General features: G+C 43.8%; 2 protein-coding genes across 2 annotated transcripts in view; one reads left to right on the top strand and one right to left on the bottom strand.

Moving 5' to 3' along the window:
* MCM10 (minichromosome maintenance 10 replication initiation factor) overlaps positions 1-17,728 on the top strand; it is a 108,504-nt gene extending 90,776 nt beyond the window's left edge. Inside the window, exon 21 of the mRNA XM_053894618.1 lies at positions 16,517-17,728. The gene's annotated coding sequence lies outside the window, so the exon portion shown is untranslated. The remainder of the gene's footprint in view (positions 1-16,516) is intronic.
* On the bottom strand, positions 939-17,253 carry PHYH (phytanoyl-CoA 2-hydroxylase). Its single transcript, XM_019460760.2, has 9 exons — positions 17,145-17,253; positions 15,645-15,703; positions 13,991-14,101; positions 13,480-13,648; positions 10,523-10,604; positions 8,255-8,436; positions 6,165-6,314; positions 3,940-4,074; positions 939-1,256 (listed from the first exon to the last, which is right to left on the bottom strand). Exons 1-9 carry the CDS (start codon positions 17,217-17,219, stop codon positions 1,203-1,205), a joined length of 1,017 nt encoding a protein of 338 aa, XP_019316305.2. The 5' UTR covers positions 17,220-17,253; the 3' UTR covers positions 939-1,202.
* Positions 17,729-20,088: the final 2,360 nt, after the last annotated feature.

Raw genomic sequence — 20,088 nt, 5'->3', positions numbered from 1 at the left:
GTCTTGCCTTCTCCAGTTTCCAGCTGGAACTGAACTTAAACTCTGTGTCTTCACAAAGAAACTGACAAAAACAGTGAAACTAGGTTTAGGAAAATTTGTGTTTGGCAGGATGACAAGAAAAGGACTCTTTTTCTTATCAAAATCCTAACTGGTATTTTTAAAAATAAGGACTATATCTCCTTGCTGCCCTCAGCTGCTGTACAGATACAGCACTCTATTAAAATAAATCCCCCCAGTTCATGCCCATCGAAATCCTTTAAACCAAAAGTATCTAAAAATCCCTGGACCTTGAAAGAGTGTAGGTTTCATTCATAAATGCTGAAGGTTTTCAGCTGTCTTACTCAAAAAAACAGCAGATGAAGTTACCTGTCTTCATTCTTTAGGAATAGAGAAAAGGACTTAGAAAGATCCAGCCTCATTTTTTCTTTTTTATTTATTTTGAGAGAGAGAGAGCGTGCTGAAAGGGCAGAGAGGGAGGGAGGGAGGGAGAGAGACTCACAAGCAGGCTCCGTACCATCAGCAAGGAGCCTGGTGTGGGGTTCAAACTCATGAACCATGAGATCATGACCTGGGCCAACATTGAGAGTCCAATGCTCAACTGACTTGAGCCCCCCAGGTGCCCCCAGCCTAGTTTTGTTTTGTTTTGTTTTTGTTTTTGTTTTTAAGGAAGTTTGTTGGGTTGGAGAAGTCATAGAAGGAATCCTGTGTCCAAGCACAAACATCCATCCTTATTTTTACTCCAAGATGCTCTTCATTAAATGTGCCTGTGTTAGACATTGTTGTCAATTCACTAAGTCTCTCATGACATGAAATTGGTGGGTGGTGGGTTTTCCAGAAGTGGGGTGTACAAAAGCCAGCATACCCTGAGTTTCAAAGCATTCCTTTCTGCCTGGTCAAAGAGCTAACTGAATGAAAGAAACTGATTTAACACATTTAAATTAGACATCAATCACCTTTATTAGTTGCAGCCCTCAGTTAATTTTCCTTAAAACAGTAGTACGTCACCATTACTGTTCATTCCTCCGTCAAAGCAACACCACTGCGTGCAGAATTAACCATATGCCTCTAAGTACCTGATGCGTGCTTTGCAATTTCATTAACAAGTGATGGAAAAGACTACAATAGCTCATTAATAAAACATTTTCCTTAGGCACCTTGATTCATTTTGCTTTTCTCTCAAAGAGCTCCAGCAAACGGCTACTTCAAAGGTTGATCCTCTCTCCTTTCACCAGCTGTACGTTTAATCTGTATATATCCTGGGAATAAAGCCACATACAATGAGTTGATGGAACCTTGAGAATCTGTTCAGCACAAGACAAAGTAGATTTCTAGCGTTTACAAATGGCCACATAGAAAAAACCGCAACAGCAGTCCTATCAGTTAATAAATAAACAAACCATATTCTAAGACTCCAAATAATTTACTTGCCAACATCTCACACAGTGTTGAAGAAACTGAGCAGAGTCTCCAAACGGCTAGCCTGTGTTATTTCGTGCTCCTGTTGGCTATAGGGATCATGAGCTGGGTAAGCACGGTGTTTGGTCACAATGCCCAATGCGCCCCACTGTGCTGCCCCGTTTAGGGTGATCTGCTCCCAAGTGAAAATAATGTCATGAGTTACAGGTTTTATTTTTTTTTTCTTTGTTCTTAATAAAACAATTCCGTCTTTCTTATTGCTTATTTTTGAGCAAACAGCAAGGTATGATGGGAAGAATGATTTTGGAATTTCAGCTGAGTCCAAAATCCAGCTCTGTTTCAGGTCAGTTAGGCCAAACTCTTGGACTTTTAACTTTCTCATTAACAGCATGGAGCCAGGGGCACCTGGGTGGTTCAGTTGGTTGAGCAACCGACTTGGATTCAGGTGATGATCTTGTGGTTCATGAGTTCGAGCCCTGGAACCTGCTTCAGATCTGTGTCTCCCAATCTCTCTGCTCCTCCCCTGCTTGCATTCTGTCTCTCTCTCCCAAAGATAAACATTTATTAAAATTTTTTTAAAAACAGCATGGAATCAGGGGCACCTGGATGGCTCACTTGGTTGAGCATCTGACTTCGGCTTAGGTCATGATTTAGCACTTTGTGGGTTCAAGCCCCACATCAGATTCATTGCTGTCAGCCCAGAGCCTGCTAGGGATGCTCTGTCCCCCTCCCTCTGCCCCTCCCTGCTTGCTTTCTCTTTCTTTTCCTCTCAAAAATAAATGAACATTAAAACAAACAAACAAAAAGAGCATGGAGCCATAATGACTGCTCCACTGGTTTGGGGTGAAGAAAATAAGAAAAGGGATATGAAACTGGTCTTATTCCTCATAAAGAACTATATGGCAGAAGTTAATATCATTATTCTAAGTAAAGCTGATAAACTATATCTGAGAGAAGAACTAAAATAAATACAGGAGGCAATTCATTGATTACAACCCTGACAAACCTCAAACATAACACAGGCTTTTGTTTCTACTTTAAAATTCAGAGTGTTGCAGGGGTGCCTGGGTGGCTCAGTCGGTTAAGCCTCCAACTCTTGCTTTCAGCTCAGGTCATGATCTCACAGTTCATGAGTTCAGGCCCTGCCTTGTGCTCTGTGCTGACAGTGAGGAGCCTGCTTGGGATTCTCTCATATTCTCTCTCTCTCTCTCTCTCTCTCTCTCTCTTTCTCAAAAATAAATAAATAAATAAATAAATAAATAAATGGGGCTCGGTCAGTTAAGCCTCCGGCTCTTGATTTCAGCTCTGGCCATGATCTCACAGTGAGTTCCAGCCCCACATGGGCACTGACAGTGTGGAGCCTGCTTCAGAGTCTCCCTCTCTCTCTGCCCCTCCCTAACTCGTAGTCTCTCTCTCTCTCTCTCAAAATAAATAAATAAATAATCTTTTTTAAAAAGTCACTAAAAATTATTTAAAATTTTTAAAAAATAAACATTTTTTTTCTGTTACTTGCTAACTTTAAAAAAATAAAATAAAACTCAAAGTGTTGCATGGAAGCCCCGCCTCAAAATATGATGCCTTTTTGTAAAGCATTTTAAGGACTGGACAAAGCGGAGAAGGACAAGACTTCTTACAATGTCCAAATGTGAAGTTACTGCCTTTTCAAGGGCCGAGTGAGAAGTGAGATTCTTACACGGAGAAGGAGTTTCAGATTCTGGACTCCCAGAGACACAGTTGGTAGCTTAGCATTGGTGTCTTTGCAGGACTGGAAGGCCCGGGGTTATCATTACACTCAGTCTGTTTGGGGGCCGTGTCACCCCCATAGGAAATGCACGCATTTACGATTACTGCACATTTAAAAGTAGGATCAGCCTCTTGGTTCAGAGGCTAAAATGTACTTTGTCTAGAAAGCAAACATGTTTACTTAAATCTGTCCGGTGATCATCATCAGCACTGAATGTCTACTAGTTAAAAATGAATAATTTGCAAGTGATGTATACTCATCTGGAAAGCACATGAAATACGGTCTCATGCCCCCTGTCGATAAGCATCAGCGATTTTTGATGTCTGTTCACCCAAGCTGTCTCCTCATGACACTCCAGATGCCAACTGACCCAAACAAAAAGCTGCTTGGGAATTGCTTTCTGGGAGTCTTACTGGATTTACATTAAGTGTAGATACTCCCTCCAGACCGTTCACTTTTCCCTATGTGCATTCAGCAGGTAGCCTTGGTCCGTCATTTCCTCTCTTCCAGATCTGTTTCATGTTGCCTTTCCTACCTGTCAGTCCTGGAACAGGACAGCCTGCACACCAAAGACATAAAGAAGCACATGGGCTCAGGTCCCCCCACTGGGGAAGCAAGAACAAACTGAAATTCCACTATCACTGTTAGCAGATCTCAGCAAAGCCCTCTAAACAAAGCACTTTCTATTTCCAAAGGAAATCAGGTATGAGAATTAGTAAGCATCTGAAGAAGAGGCGGGGAAAAAAAGGGTCTTTACCTGTCATCTCAAACAAACGTACCTTTAGGCTGGCATCTTCTGGAAATCCGTATACTTTATGCAGTGTCTCTAGGATATCCTTCTCAAAGCTTTCTTGACTGGTGCCTTTCACATCAATGTAGTGGCAATCGGCACTGGCGAAATGGCAGGAAATTGCCTATGCCAAGCGAAATGATTAATATTGGGGAAAAAAAACATTCCACGAACACCAGCAACCAAACAAGGAGACTTCTGAAGGAAAGTCATTTATTTCACTCGGCAGCTGATTTCTAGATTGAAAGCTATTCCATGGTGTCCTGTATTAGACCCCTCAGGGTTCAGTATCTTCTTCCCCAGGTACAGTTAAAGGCTGAGAAATTACAAGAGGTTTTTATGTTTTATCTTTGTTTTTTATTTTTTTAAACTTTTTAAAAGTTTATTTGTTTATTTTGAGAGGCAAAGAGAGAAAATGAGCTGGGGAGAGGCAGAGAGAGGAGGGACAAAGGATCTGAAGGGGGCTCTGTGCTGACAGCAGAGAGCCCGATGCAGGGCTCAAACTCACAAACCGTGAGACTGCCCTGAGCTGAACTTGGCTTAACCAACTAAACCACCCAAGTGCCCCTACAAGAGGTTTTTAGCTACCTGTGACTCTTGTTCTCAAAATGGGCAGGGAACACAATTGATGTGGAAAGGGGACTTTAATGTATTAGCATGTGTCCTCAAGTCCTAAAAAAGGAATGTGTTCCAGGGTTACTTGGTCACAGAAGTTGCTCAGCTGAGTCTGTGATGGCTGTAGATCATGAAAGAAAAACCACAAAAATACCGTGTAAAGGAAAATAATACACACACAACCCCCACCCCCTTGCAAATCAAAAGGACATGTGAAATCCAAGAGCATTCACATACGATACCCATCTTGTTTCCTTCTGAAGGTAAAATGAAGGTTACTTGGTTCTCCCCATTCTTGAAACAGTTATGAAGATATAAACTTGGAACTCAAGGGGCACCTGGGTGGCTCATTCGGTTAAGTGTGCAACTCTTGATCTCGGCTCAGGTCATGATCTCAGGGTTCATGGGATCAAGCCCCATGTCAGGCTGTGCGCCCACAGCAAGAAGCCTGCTTCAGAATCTGTGTCTCCCTCTCTCTCTGCCCCTCCCCCGCTACCACTCTGTCTCTCTCTCTCTCAAAAATAAACATTTAAAATTTTTTAAGAAAACAAAAATAATAAATAAAATACAATAAAGATTTTATTTTTTTAAGTAATCTCTATTCTCTACACCCAACATGAGGCTCAAACTCACAACCCTGAGAACAAGAGTTACATGCTCCACCGAGGGAGTCAGCCAGGTGCCCCTGATCTAGTGCTTATTTAAAATTTTGGCATCGTCTTCATCATGGACATTTTTGCATTAGTTTTGATTTTTTAAATGCTGCATTAAATATCATTTAACTGGATTGTGGAGGGGTTTCTTTAGCCCCTTCCGCTCATCCTTAAATTTTGCCCCAGAGGAGACTCTCTTCTTGCCTCACCCTCATCCTGGCCCTGGTAGAAACAGGAATGAATAGAAGATGACCCATGACTTCAGGGAGACAATAGGGGTTGGTGTGACAAACCAGAAAACGACCTCAGCCCCAAAGAAGCCCCAACATGTAGTATCGAGACCCGTGTTATCCTGGGAGAAATGTGAATCCACAGTACTGTCAGATCTGCTGAATTTTCAAGAAGCAAGAAATCTGGGAACATGAGAAATGTTGTCAGATTTTAATGTAAGCAATGAAATCATTAGGTTTAAAACATTCTGGGGCTAAGGGGTGAAAAATATGGCTGTTAAATCTGATTTCTGGGAAGCCAATTCAGAACCTTTGTTTAGGATCAATAATGTTTTTCCCAATAACAATGCTATTATGAACTTTCCTCTTGCGTGGTTACTATGAACTATTTATATTCCAAATTTTATTATTTCAGTATGTCAGCCATTGTTTTTGCCTCCAAAAGCACAGGCTGTGGGCTCCTAAGTAAGCTCTTCTTCTGAAGCGATTCTATGAATGTTCATAATTCAGTATCAGTAGGATTGGGACCTGAAGTCACTTGGCTTCTTACTGATATGAGCAAAAAAGCATGAGGTAGCAAACAGATTTCCTGGTAAATAAACCAGACTAAAGTCCAGTTTAGTTAAAGGCCACAAGCCTCATAAATTTTAACACATCTTGACATTTTTGTTTCTAACCAATTCGTCTTTGGAAAGTACAGGGATGTTATCGCATACCTTCCGGTAGCCTTGACTTTTGTTCCAACCAGATCCATGGATGAGCAAAGGATGAAAGAAAACAGTGTCTCCCTTCTCCATCTCAAGGTGAACTCGGGGGCTATTTTCATCATAGCCCTGAATCCCATAGTACATTATGTTAACTCCCCCCTAGAATGCAGAAGAGAACCCAAGTCTGTATTTGTGGAACCCAATAATTAAAAACTCTATCAATGACTCATCAGGAAAAGCAAAGGTTTCCTAACTTCTTCCAAGAGAAAGAGGTAAATAGGTTATTAAAAAATTATAAATATACAAAAGCTTCTCAGATGTCTGGTTTTCAAAGTCACATTTTGATATTAATATCATGGATTTGGGGGACCAAATAAAGAATGTGAAATTTCCACTTACCTTCATTACTAAATTGTACATGAAGATCTACATCAACTTTGCATTTTGTAGAGTTAACACAGGAGATCACCTTTCCAGCCTGAATCTGTAATCATTCTTTCCCAACATGACAGTTTCCTAACCTGGAACTTTGCATAAATCATTCTTCTAAAACTCAGGAGTAACTCTGAGAAACTAACTGTTCTCCCAAACCAGCAGGGAGAAAATGTTCAATTTGTCTCAGCTCACAAAGCACTCAGGACACATCCAGAGAAAAGAAAGAATAATGTATATTAACACATTGTGGGGTTTTTTTTATAACGATTTCCAAAGCTGGTTATTGCTTTGAGTACTGGTTATGGGGAGAGGACAGCATCCTATCCCCCTTCCTAAGATTATTCCACATTCTTTGGAGGAAGGACAGCTTTCCTGCTGGACTGTGTTGGGACCTCTTTCCTGGCCAGGGTAGGTATGTGAGCTAAGCTAAGTAGCTAAGCACTGTAGTCATTTTGACTCTGAGCAGAGAATTGAAGGGACCAGAGATAGTCAAGGTTCAACTGCCCACACCAGGTGCCCCGCCCTCACTGTTCCCAATGAGCAATGACGCCCACTTTCCCTCCTGCTCACCAGAGCCAGCCAGCCTTTCCACGGACTCAGCATGTGCCTGCAACCCTCCAAAACACCCCCTCTGGCTTAAGTCAGCCACAGCCCACTTCTATTGTCTGCATCAAACTTTCCCTAAACCTCAACTCAATTGATAAATCTCACAATTTCAGATTTTGTATCAGGATCCAGACTCAAATGTTTTCACTTGGCACTAACGCTCAGTGCAAGAATTCTGATTGAGACAGAAGCCTTAAAGCCACATTCTTGACTTCCTACAGAACTACATTCACTCTTCCTGCCTTGACAACATATGCTCTTCTCATTCTGACCATCATTATGGGTGTTCGAGACCTTATTGTCTGATACCTAAAACACCAATAGTCTCTTCGGTTTCTCTGCCTTTGGACTCCTCACCTCCAGTGTATCTTGCTCTAGACCTCAAAATTATGATTTTTTTTAAAAGCAGGTTTCATGTCCAGCACGGATCCCAACACGGGACTTTAACTCATGACCCCAAGATCAAGCTGAGATCAAGAGTCAGATGTTTAACTGACTAAGCCACCCGGGTGCCCCAGGATTATGATTCTTGAATTTGATTTCACCATTTGACTTGATTTCACTATTCATGGGCTCAAAAACTTTAGTAGTCCTCTATCATCAATAGCTGAGTCAATGAACCATGGAATGGCCATGCAATGGAATACTAGTCAGCCTTTCCCAGAGTCTTCATTGGTCTCTCCAATGGGAAAGAGATGATCCCTCCCTTCTTTATCGTAAGAGCCATCAATCAGCGTGTAAGACTTATTTGGTGCTAGACATGTGCACCTGGTGTTGCAAGTGTTTAAGTGTTCCTCTCAATTAGGCTTTATAATCTCAGATCCTATACAGCGCCTACCAAAGTTCTCCACGCTGATCAACTTTCCAACCCTTGTTGAAAGAAAAATTACTATTCCGTCTGACACCTTTGAATTTTCCCTGATCCTAATTCCAAATCTTAAAACAAAGTTTTGCCAAGAAAGGACATGCCATCTCATTGTTAAAGCTCTTTATGTATACCGACGTGAAATCAAAACAATAAATTTTCCAATTAAGATACATCCTCTAAGCAGACATACCTCCCACTGGGGATAACTGTGTGGCTTCAGGCAGCCTTTGTGCGTGCCTGGGAGCACAGACAGGCAGCCATTGTTCCGGTTGACCTGTTCCATGGCCGTCCAAGCAGCAACAATCCTATTACTAGGTCTGAAGGGGAAATAGTGTAGATCTTGGTGGAAAGGATGGCGGGTTGTCTTTTTGCCTGAAACAGAACCTACTGTTAAAAGATACTTGAATCTCAGAATTCTTCTTCTTTGCCTGAACAATGACCTATCCCTGCAAAAACCAAACAAGTGAAAGGACACTATAGAAAATCAGCCTGGAGAGATAAGCCCCAAAGTGAACTATCAAATCAACAGGGTGACTCCACATCCTGTACTATTTTCTGGTAGCTGAGTGCTTACTTACACCATTTTTCCTTTTTTTTTTTAAGTCTGAAATGCTGTTTATTTTATTTTTTTAATGTTTACTTTTGTGTGAGCATGAGCAGGGGAGGGACAGAGAGAAAGGAAAATGCAGAATCTGAAGCAGGTTCCAGGCTCTGAGCTGTCCGCACAGAGACTGACACGGGGCTCAAACCCAGGAACAGTGAGATCATGACCTGAGCCGAAGGTGGATGCCCAACCGACCGAGCCACCCAAGCGCCCCATTACTTACACCACTTTCTAGCAATTCCTACATATGTCACAATTCTACTGTGCTTTGTTCCTTTGTAACTCTGGTTTGGGCACAGAGCCTACCCCCAAAAATTTTTTGATTAATTGAACACAGTGGCCAAATCTGAAGTCCCCTATTAGCCTTCGAAGTGGCTAATGTAAAAAATATCAATTAACTAAATTAATAAGAGGCCTCCAAGAAGTTCCTCAGTGAACTGGAAGCAGTCGGTATATAGTCTCTGGGTAGAACCAGAGCTCAAAGAACCACATTTACATTTTTCCCTGCTTTGCAATTTGAACCTGGTGTTCCCCCACCCCCAACCCCCATCTCTCTAAAGCAAGACATTCAGGGTGGGAGAGATTTGGTGATGTTAAGCTACGGGCCTGTCACATAAACTTCTCCTGGCCTCTTTTTCCTTAGAAAAAGTAGAAAAGGATAAAGAATCTTGAAGGGCCAATTTATTACTGCTGGTATAGCAGAATTTCTCAGCATGGCCCAAGAGCCGTCTGCATTAGACTCTGGGGATGGCGTAAAAAGATGCAGATTCCTGGGTTCTACTTTCCAAATCAGTTTCTCTGGGAGTGAGATCTTAGGAGCCACATTTTAGGGACACCTGGGTGGCTCAGGCATTTGAGCGTCTGACTCTTGATGTTGGCTCAGATCATGATCCCAGGGTCATGGGATCCCAGGGTCAAGCAGGCACAGAGTCTGCTTGAGATTGTCTCTCTCTCTCCCCCCTCTGCCCCTCTTCCCAGCTTGCTCTCTTTCTAAAATAAACTAAAAAAAAAAAAAAAATTAGTGTTTATTTTTGATGGGGTGGGAGAGAGAGGGAGCCAGAAGATCTAAAGTAGGGGATGCACTGACAGCAGAGAGCCCCTTGTGGGGCTCAAACTCACAAACCGGGAGATCATGATCTGAGCCGAAGTCAGACACTTAACCAAATGAGCCAGCCAGGCACCCCTAAAATTAAAACTTTTTTAAAAAGCTACATTTTATGGGGCGCCTGAGTGCCTCAGTCGGTTGAACACCCAACTTCAGCTCAGGTCATGATCTCGCAGTCAGTGAGTTCGAGCCCTGCGTCAGGCTCTGTGCTGACGGCTCAGAGCCTGGAGCCTGCTTCTGATTCTGTGTCTCCCCTGTCTCTCTGCCCCTCCCCTGCTTATGCTCTGCCTCACTCTGTCTCTCAAAAATAAGTAAATGTTAAAAAAAAATTTTTTTAATAAAATAAAAAGCTACATTTTAGCAAGAAATTTTAAGAACAACTGTAGTATATGATTTATGAGAATAGTTTTAGTTTTGTTAGTAATAATTATGTCTTCACATCAGGAAAGCAGAATTTACACTCTCATAGGTGAGAATGGGTAACAAAGCTCAGAGATCATGATTATAATAATAGGAGCCTATGGTCTATGAGCCATCATGTTTATTAAACCACACTTCTGAGAAGCCAGCCAGTAACCCTACAGTTAACCTCTGAAATCACTATTCTACATCAATATTACTACAATATAAACTACTTTAAGACTTAAATAAAAGTACTTATTCATTCATTTATCAAAGTTTAGCAGTTATATGCACAGCTATAGTTAGAATGCTTGAAACTTTTTTTTTTCTCAACAAGAGCCCTTTACCAGAATCTGGAGGTTTGTTTATCATCATGGTGTGCACGACCATAATATTGGGTCCAGTGAAGCACTCCACATACTTCAGAATCTAAGAGAAAAGGGAGAACAAAGTTTCACGAGAAATCGAATACACAGGCAAGCAGCACAAAGTATAATGATCTAGAGAAGAACCAAGATGCCAAATAGTTCAAAAAAAACATTTGGGATTTCACAACACTGCAAACAAAACATGAGAAGGTCAACAACTGGAAATCTGCAATTAATTTAAAAAGGCTTTTTCGAGCCAGTTGGGAAAAAGCCTGAATTAAACAGGCTTTTTCAAGCCAGTTGGAAACTTAACCACTTTTTCTGCAAGAAAAGATAGGAGTTTCTCTGAGATGTCAACTGGGAAGAAGGACAGGAGTTCCCTCCTTTCAGCTGAAGCTGTCCAGAGTTGTCTGGTGAGAAGGGAGCTTCCTCTTCCCCTCACCGAGACTATTCATAAGCAGGGACCATGAGGGGCACCTTGCCGGCTCAGGCGGTCGCACACGCGACTCTTGATCTCAGGGTCATGAGTTCAAGCCCCACACTAGGCAGAGAGTCTACTTAAAAAAAAAAAAACAAAAACCAGAAGGGACCATAAGAGGTCCCAACACATGTGCAGCCGCGTGCACAGCCCAGAGGAAGGAAGGGGAGGACAGGAGCTGGGGGACACATCACAATCAGAGCACCTCCTAACCCACAGCTCCTTACTGAGGGCTAGCAACCAGACAGAGTGACAGGAGATGGGGGCACAGAGGGGAACAAGATGAGCAGGTCCCTGCCCTCGTCTATATCCTGGTGGGCGAAGTTAAACAAACAGTGACACGGGCACGTGTGCCTGGGACGCATCTGAGGAGAACACGTGACACGGCTGGCGGAATTAGGCCCGGGGTCTGGAGGCTGGGTCGCTGCCTCCTGCATCTAACCCACCTGGGGAGGGGCAAACAGCACGAAGAGCCCTGTGTGCCTCCTACCCGCCAGGGACTTTATGCCTCCCATTTGGACCGCACAACAAGGCCTGGAAAGCAATGCCCCATGAATGAATCATCCTTTAAAGTGAAAGCCCCACACGCGTGAGCCTGAGGCTAAGAAACCGGCCAAGGTGTCAGTGCCAGTTAAATGAAAGTGACAGTGCTCAATCTCCAACTCGGCCAGACTCCAAAAAATGAAGCATACTCCAGCACTTTCTCACCATTTCATCTCCCATGTAAGGAACATTGGCAGTTTGAGCACGAAACACTCAAATCCTAGGAGTCAGGCCTCATACCTGTTTTTTTTATAAAGCACGTCACTTTTTGGTATTCCCTTAATTTTTTTTAAATTTATTTTTGAAGGAGAAAGAGAGAGACAGAGCGTGAACAGGGGAGGGGCAGAGAGAGAGGGAGACACAGAATCCCAAACAGGCTCCAGTCTCTGAGCTGTCAGCACAGAGCCCGACACGGGGCTCGAACTCATGAGCTGTGAGATCGTGACCTGAGCCGAAGTTGGACGCCCAACCGACTGAGCCACCCAGTTGCCCCTTTAGACCTGTATTTTCTTTTTTCTTTTTTAAGTCATCTCTACTCCCAATGTGGGGTTGGGACCCATGACCCCAAGATCAAGAGTCACATGCTGTACTGACTGAGCCAGCCAGGTGCCCCAGACCAGTGTTTTCTAAACCTCAGTGACTCAAGAGCCATGTCACCATTTCTGTCGTACTTTACAGAGCTGTCCAATATAGTTAGCCAATAATTCTCCTAAATTAACTCGTTTCTTATCCTGATTAATAATATTATTTTTTTAATGTTTATTTATTTTTGAGAGAGAGAGAGAGAGAGCACAAGTGAAGGAGTGGAGAGAGAGAAGGAGAGAGAGAATCCCAAGCAACCCCAACGGGGGCTTGAACTCACGAACCTTGAGATCATGACCTGAGCTGAAGTCTGATGTTCAACCGACTGAGCCACCCAGGTGCCCCGAGTAACAATTTTTCTTAAAAGACAAGTTTAAATCTAAACATAAACCTCTACGGACCAGACTCACAAAACAAAAAGAACAAAATAAATGGATGTACAGTGAAAAGCCTCCATGGTGTCACTCCAGTTGATATGCCCATATCAAGGGTGAGAGGGTCTCTCTCTAACACAGAGGTCCTGCCCTTCTCAACCAAGGATAATTACCAGACTCCAAAGCAGGGTTTCTCTATTCGGGGCAGTACTGACACTTGGGGCTGGGTATATCATTATTGTGGGGGAGGGGGCTATTTTATAGGCTCCCTGGCCTCTACCCGTGGGTGGGACACACTACCCACCTTGGCTGCAGGTACAAATGTCTGCCTCGGGTGGAGAACCACTCCTCTGCAGCCACCAGAGAAGGGGGCCAGATAAAGTACAAGCGGCAATTTCAGGGGCGCCTAGGTGGCTCAGTCGGTTAAATGTCCGACTTCGGCTCGGGTCATGACCTCAGGGCTCGCCTCAGGGCTCGTGGGTTTGAACTTTGCGTCAGGCTCTGTGCTGACAGCGTGGAATCTAAATTTTTTTTTTTTTTTAATTAGTGTTTATTTTTTTGAGACAGACAGATCATGAACAGGGGAGGGTCAGAGAGAGGGAGACACAGAATCCGAAGCAGACTCCAGGCTCTGAGCTGTCAGCACAGAGCCCGACGCGAGGCTCAAACTCACAGACCGTGAGATTGTGACCTGAGCCGAAGTCGGAGGCTTAACCGACTGAGCCACCCAGGCGCCCCGACAGCTCAGAGTCTAGAGTCTACTTCGGACTCTGTCTCCTCCTTGCTCTAAATAAATAAATAAATAAATAAATAAATAAATAAATAAATAAATAAATGCATACATACATAAATAATTCAAAATACATTCTATAAAAAAATTAAACAGCAGCAATTGCAGAGGCAAGCATGCGGGTGGGCTATTAACTGAAAGAGAAAGACAATGCAGGAGGGTCTCGAACCTCAGGGAGAGTGCAGTATCTGAAGAGCTCCTCATCCTGGTGAAAATTCTGGACCTTTGTAATCAGCTCTTCACTTGGAATGAACTTCGATTTTTCAGTGCTTACATCTCTCATGATCATCATGCCTTCGTGTTTCACTTCCTGTTTGCAGATCCTTTGAAACTGGTTCCTAGAAAATTAAATTGGCAGATGGCGTCATCACTGCAGGCTTCAAGCACCTGCCTGGCCCATTCTGTGGAAAGCTTCTCAAAGACCGAGCGGGTGGTTTCTGTGCGCCAGGTTGACCTCCGGCCCAGGCTGAGTAGTTCTGAGGACAGGGAGGAGAAAATGGCCAACCCAGAAGCCTTTGCCTCCTCACTAAGCCAGCCAGTCCGGCTCCAGAGCTCACGCTCCTAACCACTTCCTAGCGAACCAATCGCCAAAAAATATCTGAACACGGACACGCTAATCTTACTCAGGTTCCTGTTGCATACATATAACATATTTCTGTAAAATAACAGACTTACTGTACCTAAAGCGTGTAATATCATCATCAGATACCAAATTTTTAATGACAAGAAACCCATTTTCTTCATAAAATTTTCTCTGTTCTAGGCTTAGAACGTCGTTATCCAGTGTATACCTAAAGGGGGAAAAAAAATCTCAAATAAGTCCAATTTAAAATCCCAACCCAACAAGATGTGTCAAGAACCTGAAAAATGTTCATACTCTTCCACCTGGCATTTCTCTTTTTTATTTACTCTAAGAAAATAATCTAAACATTTTTTTAAAACAAGTCTTTGGGTTTTTTATTAAGCATATTTATCTTCTTGGTAATCTCTGTACCTAATGTGGGGCTCAAACTCATGACCCTGAGATCAAGAGTCATATGCTCTTCAGCTGAGCCAGCCAGGCGCCTCTAATCTGAACATTTTTTAAAAAGGTTTAAATCCAGGGGTGCCTTGGTGGCTCAGTCAGTTGAACATCCGACTTCGGCCCAGGTCATGAGCTCGTGGTTGACGAGTTCGAGCCCCACGTCGGGCTCTGTGCTGACTGCTCAGAGCCTAGAGCCTGTTTCAGATTCTGTGTCTCCCTCTCCCTCTGCCTCTCCCCCGCTCATGCTCTGCCTTCTCTCTATCTCAAAAATAAACATTAAAAAAAAAATTTTTTTTAAGGTTTAAATCCAAAGCATTAACTACTGTCACCAAAAAAATAGAAGAATAATTAATTATATCCACTCAATGAGATATGATTCATTAAATCATTAAAAATGAAGAGGGGGGGTGCCTGAGTGGCTCAGTCAGTTGAGTGTCTAACTTCGGTTTAGGTCATGATCTCACGGTTCTTCAGGTCGAGCCCCACATCGGGCTCTGTGCTGACAGCTCAGCACCTGGAGCCTGCTTCAGATTCTGTCTCTGTCTCTGTCTCTCTGTCTCAAATACAAATAAACATTAATTTTTTTTTTAATGAAGGGCATATAATAGAAATGCTTATTATAATAAAATATGGTTAGATTTCTATAAAACCAAATCTTTTATTACTTGTAAAAAAATGCAAAGAAATAACAAAAAAGTGGTTGCCTTTATGTAACAGAATTGTGGATGATTTTTTAAAATTCCTTTTGTTTCTCTCATTTTAAAATTTGTTCTGTAATGAATATATATGGTTTTTCAGGTAGAAAACGAATGCAATAGATTTTATATTTTAGATTGTCTAGATCATACATTCTCAGAGGAAATCAAAGTGACAAAAAATCCAAATAAATGTATGGCATATGCACAAACTCAAATCACCCAGTCCATTTTTCTAGATGGGAACAGTGGCTCCATGAGAATATTCCATGGAGATCAATGACTTCCCCCTACAAAGGTAATTTAAGTTAAACCAGAAATACTAGCTAATATAGCAGTATAACCAGACTACAGGCTAACTTAAATGAGGTACACTATGCCTGAATTTGAAAACAAAACAAAACAGATTACACACTTCTGACATTTTTTTTCTCTTTTCCGAATTAGGTCTTCACAATTTTCCACGGTTCTAATTAGAACAGGTCCCGGCAACAGAGGATTTGTATAATGAATTTTCACCAGGCAACATGATATATTGTATTTTATATCTCAGTTACCACTAGAAAAAGCTTTAAATACATTTTATGGTTAAAAATGAAAATTAGCTCTACTTACTGGAATTGTGGAGGATGGAAACTGGTAGAAGAAACAGCCCATGTTGTGGGGTGAGCTGTCTAGGATGTGAATTAAGGCAAATAAAATTAATTTTTTTAAAGTTTATTTATTTTTGAGAGAGAGAGAGAGAGAGAGAGAGAGAGTGCGAATGAGCAGGGGAGGAGCAGAAAGAGAGGGAGACAGACTCCCAGGCAGGCTCCAGACTCAGCCATCAGCACAGAGCCCTAAGTGGGGCTCAAACTCAGGAACAGTGAGATCATGACCTGAGCCCAAGTCGGAGGCTTAACGGACTGAGCCCTCCCCCAGGCGCCCCTCAAGGGTTTTAATTTCTCCTAGCCTCAAGCTTTGTTTTCTCACCTGTGAAATGAGATAATCACCTTTATTAGTGTATGGACGGGATTTTAAGGTTATGGTGGTTCTGCTACATCACTGGGTGGAACTCAGCCGGGAGAGCAGTAGTAAAAATAAATGAAACAACCAGTACAATCGTTTGTGTGAAAGGTTTCAGGATCCTGCACACAGCAAAGTCCAATCACGTCCCTTAAAGAAAAATCCCAGGCAGTGTCTTTCCACGCTTCCAAAAGTTACCCCTGAATGAGAACACCGAATCGGAGTAGGAAAAACAATTCTCTAAAGCTCCTGGAGGGGGCCCCTGAGAGGCTCAGTCGCTTGAACCCCCAACTTCCACTCAGGTCGTGATCTTGCACTTCGTGGGTTCCAGCCCCGTGTCGGGTTCTGTGCTGACAGCTCAGAGCCTGGAGCCTGCTTCGGATTTTGTGTCCCTCTCTCTGCCCCTCCTCCACTCGCGCTCTGTCTCTGCCTCTCAAACATGCATAGACATTAAAAAAAAATTTTTTTTTCTTTTAATAAAGCAATCGGATTTACGTGTCATAGAGTGACATCTTACTGGAGCCGACCCCGGCGGCCGCACACATTGCCCCCGAGATGAACTTCTGAAGGTCAAATCTGGAGAGGCAGCGTGGTCTCCTGCGGGGCCCGGGGACACTCCCGGCGCGCCGGTAGGAGGGAAAGCCGAAGGGCGCCTGCAGCTCCGGCCTCCACCCGCGGAGGCCGCGTGTCTCGCCAGAGGGCCCTGCTGCCTGCCTGCCTGCCCGGCCGGCCCGTCTCGGCTGCTCCGGAAAGCTTTGCGCTTCCGTTTACCGTGCGACCGTGCTTCGCATTTCTCGGGCTCTGGGCGGCCGGGTCACGAGCGGCCAAGTGCAGAAAATGCCAAAGTAGTTGAAAGCAGGCCCTTCAGTAACGACTTCCATCCTCCCCTCCCGCAAAGCAGGGAAACAAGAGGCCCCGGGAGGGCCCAGAATGCCGGAGCGGCGCCACATCAGCCACAGAGGTCGGCACTGTCACGCTCCCGCCGAGCGAGCAGGTCCCCGCCGGGAGCTCCCAGCTCCCCTATCATCTCGCCCTTCCCCGCCCCTCCCCGGCGCCCCGAAGAGCTGTGACCACTCTTGCAGCCCGAGCCCCACGCAGCCCAAAGGATACGTAGGCCCTGGCGGAGGTTCGCCCGAGGTGTCCCAGCACGGTGCGCAAGCGTAAGGCTGCGCGGTTCTGTTCCATGGCTCCGGCGAGCGGACTAGTGAGCCGGGCCTCGGTCCCGTCCCAAGGAGGCGGGCCCGTCGATCACCGGATACGACTCCCGAGAAGCGCCTCCTCCCCTGCACCGCCTCCGCGGAGAAGCACCTAACCGCCCGGCTCCACGCACTGGGCTACGGTAGGGTGCGGACTCGCTGCCCGGACACCCTCCCTCTAAGCGATTACAAAGAGCATCCCTGCCTCACACAGCCGGAAAGCTAGTTTTGAAGAACTCAGAGGGTTAAGGTCACCCAATGAGAAATCAGCCAGAATATGACCCACATTCCCAACTGCAGAGTTTTTATCTCATTCCACGTGACCATGCCTTTCACTATGCTGCTGGAGTAATTCAAATGTTCAGCCCTAGAAGTAACATGTGCTGTTCAAAAGAGGTGTTTAATTTATTGGGAATCCCATTTGAAATACTAGAAACATATTGGCTGTTCGTTAAAAACGAACAAAAGTAAATGAAATAAATGTCTCCATGAAATGTTTGATCTGCACAGTCTAGTATTATTTTAAATTTCCTGAAAAACTAGAAATTCTCTTTTCTTCCCTTCTCCCTCCCTTCCTTCCTTCTGTTCTTTCACTTTTCTTTCTTTCTTTCTTTCTTTCTTTCTTTCTTTCTTTCTTTCTTTTTTTCTTTCTTTCTTCCTTTCTTATTCAATTACTTTGGGGATAAGTCCCCATGATACCGCCACCATCGTCAAGGTCATAAACATCCATTACCTCTCAGAGTTCCCTCCCACACTCTTTACCTCAGTATGTTGGGTGTTTGTCCTAAGAACACAACATGAGATCTAAGCAAATCCGAAGTATGTAACTCAGCACTGTTAGCTATAGACACTGTGCTGTATTGTAGGTCTCCAGAACTATTTAGGTAGCATCACCGAAACTTTGTACCTTAAACCATCACCTCTCCGTACCCCTTCCGTAACTGCTGGTAACCACCATTCTCTCTGCTTCTATGAGTCTGACTCTTAAACTCCTCCTAGAAGTGGTATCATGTAGTATTAGTCCTTCTGCGACTGGCTTAGTTCACTTAGCATAATTCCCTTAAGCTGCACCCATGTTGTTACAATGGCAGGATGCCCTTCCTTATTAAGGCTGGATCCTGTTCCATTGTACATATAGACCACATTTTCTTCACCCATTCATTTGTTGACAGACACGTAGGTTGTTTCCCTATCTTGGCTGTGGGGAAGAGCCCTGCATTGAACATTAAAGTGCAGATGTCTCTTCCAGATCTCATTTCAGTTCCTTTGGATCTATACCCAGAGGATTGCTGGATTGTATGCTACTTCTATTTTCAATTGTTTTTGAGGAACTTCCATGCTGTTTTCCATAATGGCCATAAGAACTAGAAATTCTGTAAGATCTTTTCCATCCACACTCTGCAGATGGTTGACATAGCATCTCATTGTTTTTCTTCTCCCTCATTTTTCTCATTGTTTCTTTGTCTTAAATAGTTACTTCCAGAACATCTCACCTTATAAACATGTCATTTTATTTATTTATTTATTTATTTATTTATTTATTTATTTATTTAGAGTGAGAGAGAGAGAGAGACTGAGCGAGAAGGAGGGAGAGAGAGAGAAACCCAAGCAGGCCCTGCACCATCAGCATGGAGCCCAACACCAGGCTCAAACTCACGAACTGCGAGATCATGACCTGAGTCAAAACCAAGAGCCAGACGTTCAACTGACTGAGCCACCCAGGTACACCAACATGTTATCATTTCTTAAGTGATGTCTTTATATAATGTGGTGAATCTGCCATACTCTGGGAGAAAAGCAGGTCAGGACTCAGAATTATCAGCTGTGGCCTGTTTCCTCTCAGGTAGGGAGGAGAAAGCATCCAGAGCAAGGCTTGCCCGTTGGCCTTTATCTTTGGGTTCTCTATTCTTTTTCCATGATTCCTTCTTACCAAGACTCCCAAATTTTTTAGGCTAACAGAAATGTCTTTGGCTTTCCCTCATTAGCTCTTAACCTCATCCCCCACAAATTGATCATCACATGGCTGGAACCTGACTCTGAAATCGTCGATTAGATTGCCAAGAGTTTTCAGGAGAGGCACTTATGTTTATCATAGTTTAAAATGAAGTATCTGGCCTTTGGCAGGTACGGGAAAGAGAATCTCTCTCTGCTTCAGAGAAAAACTATCGGAATGCGCATGGGTGAATAGGTGTCTCCTTACTGCCCTCGCCTGGAGGACAGTGGGCACTGCTAGGAGGAGGAACATGGAAATTAAGTTCACCCCAAAACAGATTATTTACAGGTCAAGACCTTTACCTTCACAGGCCCTGAAAGTTACTGGCTTTCCTGACCATTGGGAAATACAATGAGGTGACTGTATCTACACCTGTAGTTTTAATGGTCTCCCAAAATACCTTCGTTTTAAAAGTGTGTGAAATTCCCTGCCCTACCCTAAGGCATTCACAATAGGGGTGGCTCAGTTGGTTGGGCATAGGCCTTTGGCTCAGGTCATGATCTCGTGGTTTGTGAGTTTGAGCCCCTGCATCGGGCTCTGTGCTAACAGCTTAGAGCCTGGAGCCTGCTTCGGATTCTGTGACTCCCTCTTTCTCTGCCCCTCCCCATTCATGCCTAGTATCTCTCTCCTTCAGATATAAACATTAAAAACATTTTTTAAAAAGGCATTCACAACAGATGCGTTTAAAGTTTATGGTTGTTGGGGCACCTGAGGGGCTCAGTGGGTTAAGCATCCGACTTGGGATCAGGTCATGATCTCACGGTCCATGAGTTCGAGCCCCGTGTTGGGCTCTGTGCTGACAGTTCGGAGACTGGAGCCTGCTTCGGATTCTGTGTCTCCCTCTCTCTCTGCCCCTCCCCTACTC

This window comes from Panthera pardus, unplaced genomic scaffold (assembly GCF_024362965.1).
Source record: "Panthera pardus isolate Hobbes unplaced genomic scaffold, ASM2436296v1 HiC_scaffold_6, whole genome shotgun sequence".
In the NCBI taxonomy this organism is placed as follows: domain Eukaryota; kingdom Metazoa; phylum Chordata; class Mammalia; order Carnivora; family Felidae; genus Panthera; species Panthera pardus.
This window is presented reverse-complemented; position numbering and strand designations above follow the sequence as displayed.